The following is a 6809-nucleotide window of genomic DNA, read 5'->3' on the forward strand; positions in this document are numbered from 1 at the left end:
TTGTTCAAAGTTGCATATTTGAAATACGAAAGTCTGATTCTGGCCAGATGCAATCAACATACTACTAAATGTTGGCACTCTTGTTCTTCATTGTGATTTCAGAATTATTTCACTAAATACTGCAAAATTGCCCTGGTTTTTAGAGACTGTCCTATTTTTTTAGTGATTTGTTCTAATATTCAGCTAACATTTCTCAGGACAACTTTTTTTCTCTCCTATTTTCCATGGTATAAGCCAATGGCATAGTTTGGAATAAGCTGCTGTTTCCAGAATCCTGGAAGTGATGTAAAAGAGCTCACTCAGTCTTAACCCCAATGCAGAAGAAATGTGTTAATTTTCTAAGGATAATTTATTAATTTACTAACTCTTGGCTCATGTTAAAAGAGCCTCCCTACAATAAAGCACTACAGAAAGAAGTCTTGCTGGGATGGAAGTCCCATGGAATCCACACCGGTCATTTTTAGTTTTGACTTAACCTCAAAATCCACCCATAACACAGCACAACAATGCCTCTAGAATTTCAAAGGTATGAAACTCTGAGCCTGCAACCATATAAAACACTGTGAAGCAAAAAGTCAAGAAATGTTTAAATGCTTTAATAAACTGAGACAAGAAGTCTTGAAAAATCAGGCCAAAACATTAAGCATCTTTTTTTTTTCCTTTTAAGATTACTGAGCATGAGTTTTTCTCCCTAATTATCTAATTTATTGCCTGTGACTATTCCCAGTCATTTTTATTTTGTTTTGTTTTATTTTATTTTAATATATTTCTAGAGAAGAAAAAAACTTCGTGGCTGGGATCAAAGCAAATCTGTTTAGACTATGGCTGTTTTTAAAAATTTAATCTCTCACCATCATAACCTTCTTTCAATTTGGTGCTGGGCCACACTATTTTAATAAATGAGAGCATAATCATAATTCAATCTGAAGCTGCAAATAGCTGACCATTTGTATAGTATTTTCCTTTCTATAAAAAAAGCAACACAATAGGAACAAATAAACTGACAACAGTACTTTTTTCTAGGCAAATTTCAGGATAAATTAGAAGATCACTGCAATGTCTGACCAGTCTTCCACCCCTTCCAGAGCTTCAATCCTGTAAATGATAATCAATGTCCATTATAACAAACCAAACATAGTACAAGATACTCAGTGTTTTCTGAATTGCCACTGCATTATGAATAAGTTTAGCTTAGTTGTACTCAATTGTTTTCTAATGGTTACTAACCAGATTCCAGATTAATAGTTATTCGCTATACAAACGCATAGAGTGTTATGTCAAATGACATAAAATACCACTTGCAGGCTAACTGACAACTTACAGACCAACTATTAGAATGCATGTCATCATTCTGTTTCAGATTTATTCATGAATATTCCAAGAATTATGTGCCAGTAGATTTTAATTTCTCAGACACCTGCTCTTATGCCCTAGAGTCTAAACCACAATCTAGATCTACTTTCGTCCCAAACTTCCTTGTCTTAGGGTAGTGTTATCTCTTCTAGCTTCATGGTACATTATCCTCACATTCTGTTGTTAAAATCAGGTGGACAGTGTGAAGGTATTTACTGAGTCCTAAGCAGGCCATTATCACACAGAAAAGAATTACAGCATATAATGCAGGGAAGGTTACTGCATCTCAGGGATGTGCTGTAGCAATCCAGTTGTTTTAAATTTTGCACAACTTACTCTTATTTTCAGAAATTATGTTAGACAATCTGAAAGAAAAGAGATAAAATTGTATGACTCTTTTCCATGGTGTAGCTTGCTCAATAAATGTAATAAATCATCTGAGCCTGTTCTATTACTTTTAAAAAGAAAACAGACCACACTGAAAATCATCCTGACATTTCAGTACTTCAGTTTTTTTAGATTTATTAGAAGGTGGATACACTGTAAATATTATTTTATTTTCATCTTCCTGAAGATTTCACATCTCTTGTAAAAGCTTTGGAAATGGTCCAATGCTTTGCAATAACCTGAAAGTGACCTGCACTACATTACAGTAGAAAGAGACACTATTTTATTTATAGTCACTATCTCACACACATTTGCTATTTCCAATCTCCTGAGAAGCATAGAAAAGTCTCCTACAAATTTAATAGAGGAGAAAGTATTTATCAGATAACACCCTATTTATAATTTTTTTAAACAAGTAACTCAAATCAACTCAACAAATACTTATTGAGCATTAACTCTAGTTCAGGTGCTATTATAATAACATAAGGTTCAATGTATTTTGTTGAGCACATTAATTATTTCAGAGATCTTTACAAAGTTCTTTAAAATTCATTTGAAAAGCTTGGTTTTCCTTTTGGGAAATTGGAAGTAACCTGTTTTCCAACTGAAGGGAGTCATTTTCTTTTTATAGGAAAATGTCTGGAATTTCTCTATAAAATCCTGAACATTCCCACTTATTGTTTCTGTAAAACAATGCTATTTTATTTATTTAAAACAATGCTACTTTTAAGAAGTTGTTGAAAGCCAGGTAATTCACTGGACAACACAAGGAAGGTGTTTTGAGCTATGTTTAGATGTGCAGACCCCTCAAGAGCCCCAGTTGTTTGGACCGATAGGACCAGAGCAGGGAGGTGAGAACATCAGACTCACAGAAAGGGAGGGATGAGGAAAAAGACAATGTGGCACATGGTATATCCATGTAACAGAGCAATAGTAAGGTAAACATATAAGGAAGGTGGCAGAGACTTCTTCAGGTGTCAAGTCAGGTAAGATTTTAGGAAGTAAGGGGAGTCAAGCCAAAAGCAGGAGAAGGGTTGGTGAAATCATGGTAGTGTCAGAAAGATACTGTCAAAAACTACTGTCCTACAGGTTTCAGAGCAGTTTTTACACCTATATCTCAATGATAAAGGTTTACAGAGGATGCCAAGAGAATAGACCTGATATATATAGGGATGGAAGGCAGGCAGGGAACAGGAGGGAATTACTTTTTTTAAATACAGGAGGAAACTCCACTGAATTTTGGATGAACTCTAAATAACTTGTATACATTTCAACCTTGATGTACTAAAACTTCTTGATTACATCTTTTTCACTTCTAACTATAGAAATAGAATTTACAATTATTAGTCTATAATAGAGTATTTTTACAGACTTAGCCTCTCATTTTTAATTTCACATGTACAAAATTTAATGTTTTGTTGTAGATTTACCAAAAACAGTTCTATATACCAATTAATAAATAAATCCCATCCTATTGTAGATTTCCAGAGAGATAGGTTTTTGATTAACAATAACCTATCCTCTATATGAAAGAGTGAGATAGACAACTAAAACATAGGTCCTTTTGTAAATTCAGAATAATCAACTTCCCATATACATGACAACTCTTTCATCTTAATTAGGTTTATAAATCAGTGTGACTATTAGTTCACTTAGAGAAGTAAATGAAAATAGGTCGAATGTATATGCATGTCTCTCTGAATGCAGTCTGCCTCCCTTCCCTAATGATATCTTCAACAGACTCTGAGACATATTTAAAAATAAAATTTCCACAGTTTCCATTTCACTGTAGCTCAATAAACAAAGTTCCAATCTAACTGACATATGGAATATCATTTAGGTTCTTTCTTGAATAATTTTTTTTTAAATTTCGGAATATACAATAATTAATTTGCATGACCCCTCAGTGTACTTCTCAGATGAAAAAAACAAACCTTTTTAAAGAGAAACTGTAGTTAAAGGATGACATTTCACAGTTCTTTAAACTTTCCTACCTGATAAAAGAAATGTAAGATCTCTATAAGCAATCAAAGTAAGTCATGGAACTCCATTCCCACTTAATGGCTAACTCTCCCTACGAGTTTCTTAGCTTTATGATTCTGCAGGTAGCAGTTTTCTTTATACTTACCTAAAAAATAATCAGAATAGTTTGCAAGTTAGAATTATAGGGAAAAGTTGACCAATTAAAGGGTAGAAGTATTAATTTACATTTTAAGACCCCAAGACTCTGAGATGCCTATCTAGAGATCCCTCAAAGCTAAAAGATTTGTCAGTAGCTGTTAAGTCTTTTACAGTTGTTCCAGGTATGCTTTAACAACTAGCTTCTAATGATTCATAGTTTTGGTAACATTTTTAAGTTCCATGAAATACATTTAACTTTGAACTTATTTGAGACTTCCTTACACAAGAGCTTTTAATTTCTTAGCCTAAATTAAAATAATTCTGATTGAAGAAATAGAAGTCACTCCATTTTTCTATCATAATGTAGATGAATGACTATTACATCCCCTTTGTTAAAAAGCAAGAGAGCTCAAAAGGCCTACCAACTGTCTTATCTGAACATTTTCCACTTCCTTCCAAGAGATGAAAAATCACATCAGACAGGAAACACGTTCTTTAGATTAGTGACAGGTGCAGAACCAGCACTCCAGTCAGCCTTTATTTTCAGGGTTGGTAGGCATGCTCAGCGACAGAGGGTACAACTCTTCCCTCTCACTGAAGTGACACACATCATATTACTCCTTCATCTACACATCACCAAGCAGAGAAGTTCCCAAGCAATGAAACTACTTGATCTTGGTTGAACACCAGGCTATTCTTAAAAAACAGAAACCCAGTACTAAGGAAAGAGATGCTGCTGCTGATGGTGATGATGAAAACGAAGGAGAATCTAGTTTAAGAATTTCTTTAGGAGGAAAGAGGAAGAGTTGTCTGCATTCTCATAGTCATTTCTCCACAGGACAGTAAACTTATTCAGGAGGTGAAAATACAGCAGCTTTATGTAGCAGTTGAATTATTTAAATGATAGCACAATAATATGGTTCAGGAAGCACTCACTGAAAGAGACAGTAGAAACTGGCTGCTAGTGAAGTAAGAGTGTCAAAGGTAAAAATAAAAGCCTTCCTCCCATTCCCATGGTTCCCACCAAAAACTCATTTTTTTTTAGTTCCAGTTTCTCTTTTCTGCAATAAACAAAAATATCAAAGCTATAAAACTATGAGACTGCTGAAGGTAAATTCTAGAAAATGGGAGAGTAAAATAATACCTAATACATATTTGGATTTAGGATTTACCTGCTCTGATCCCAGTTGGCAGCAAAAAGTACTAGAATCTTCCTGCCGTAATGGTCCAGATTGGCCAGGCCCCCAGGGAAGCCATCCTTCAGCGCCTGCTTGATGCCTGGGTCAGTGGCCTTGAAGCTTTTGAACATATCCAGGTTCTGCTGCCTGTACTCAAAGTATTGGGCCAGAAGGCGGAAGGCCTCAAAGTGGTGAAACTTCCTGGCCCGCAAGAAGCGTAAAATGAAGGCATCATCCGTGCGCAGGAAGCCAATGTCCGGCCTAGTGATGACCATATCCCTCACCTCCTGGATGTCCTGATGCAGTGTATCTGGGTTCTCGTTGAGCTCCAGGCGAGCTTTCTCTAGGGTCTCAGGAGAGAGACCAGCTTGTAAATGAGTCATTGTTCTGCTGGTTCCTGAGCCTTCCCGTCCCCTTGCTGACTGTCCCACAACACACCTGGCCCTTGCCACCACCACCACACTCCGGCCTCCACACCTAGATGCTGCCTGCTTCCTCTTCTTCACAGGAAATTGTCTCTGGTGTTCAGTCAGTCCCCTGTTGCTCCTCCTTTCCCGCAGCTTTTCTGTGGAGGATATAAACTTATTTCCCCACCCCCTAAAAACAACACCCCACTTTGATTCCCTCTTCCCTTTCGTTTAAAGAGATGTGGACCTCTGGTGGCCCGCCACCCCTCTTCCTGTCCTTTCTCTCTCTGAACAAAACACCCCTAATAGCAGCCAGCGCGGCTGGTGCTACTCTTGGTACTGTCCTCTCCTCTTCCAAGATGTAACAAAAACAACCCCCACGCGCATCTCAGCCCCAGCTCTGCGATGCTTCTGCGGTCTCTACTGAAGGATGCGCCTGCCAGGGATAACGGTGGGAATTCTGATTAATAATAAGGTGGCTCTTCAGCGCTGAGCTCCAGGGCGGGGAGAGAGCGTCTTTGCCAGAGAGGAAAAGAGAGAAAAAGAAAGAAAGGGGAAAGGAGCTGATTTCTCCTTCTGCTTATTCAAAGATGCTATTTTTAAAAGACTTTGTGGGCTTTTATTTAAAATTATTATGATCCAATTAGTTGGAGACTGCAGAGAGCGTACCTTTCCCCTTCCCCACCCAGGTAAACCGTGATCTCATAAGGCACCAGAAGGGTTTTTGGTGGCGTTGGCACCAGTGTGGGCTCCCCCACCCCCACCCCCAACTTCTGTCTTCCCCTACCCTTTATTTCTACCGACTCGCAGCGGGGGAGGGGGAAGTCTCTCCAGGAGACTACATTTCAAACGCTGGGTGGGGGCTGAGGTTGGAGAAGAGTGGAGAATCAAATTAAAATGTGTCTACCTGTTCTTTAAAACCCCAGAGCAAGAGAGAAGAAAGAGCAGCCGGCTCCTACCAGCACACCCGGAGGCGGGGACGCTAAGCAATGCGGCACTCCCTGGCATCCATCAGCCCCGGCTTCGGCGGCGGCAGCGGCTACGGCGGCATCAACTCCTCCCGGTGAGATAGAGCGGGCGGAGCAGGGGGGCGGCAGCGGCGACCCGGGCGGAAGATGCTCCGGGGAGCAGCCGTGGCCACATCGTCCGCCAGCAGCCCGCTGCCTCTTCCAGCGGGAGTGATGGGGATGCAGCGCAAGCGCCACCGCTGTCCCAGGTCCTCCCCCGGCCCTGCCTTTCTCGCCTTGGGGAGAGAAGGAGGGAACGGGATTCGAACGCCTGTGTGGAGAAGGCCACGCGGGCGGCCGCCGCCTTTGTGCGCCCGGAGCCCCCGGGCCGTGGGCGCAGCGGGGCGACTGCTGCG

The 6809-nt window shown here is 39.9% G+C and overlaps 1 protein-coding gene across 3 annotated transcripts in view; it reads right to left on the reverse strand.

Annotated features, from left to right (window-relative positions):
* The window catches only part of CLVS2 (clavesin 2), a 65808-nt gene extending 59269 nt beyond the window's left edge, over nt 1–6539 (reverse strand). Inside the window, exons 1-2 of one of the 3 annotated variants that reach the window (XM_036903919.2) lie at nt 6406–6539; nt 5034–5604 (exon numbers count right to left, since the gene is read on the reverse strand). In XM_036903919.2, coding sequence (XP_036759814.1) covers nt 5034–5604; nt 6406–6454 — 620 coding nt within the window. In that variant the 5' untranslated portion in view covers nt 6455–6539. Of the gene's footprint in view, nt 1–5033; nt 5963–6353 lie in introns of all 3 variants that reach the window. The other 2 variants (XM_057489300.1, XM_057489299.1) reach the window with 2 other exon arrangements.
* Nucleotides 6540–6809: the final 270 nt, after the last annotated feature.

The sequence above is a fragment of the Manis pentadactyla genome, chromosome 12 (assembly GCF_030020395.1).
Source record: "Manis pentadactyla isolate mManPen7 chromosome 12, mManPen7.hap1, whole genome shotgun sequence".
Classification (NCBI taxonomy): Eukaryota; Metazoa; Chordata; class Mammalia; order Pholidota; family Manidae; genus Manis; species Manis pentadactyla.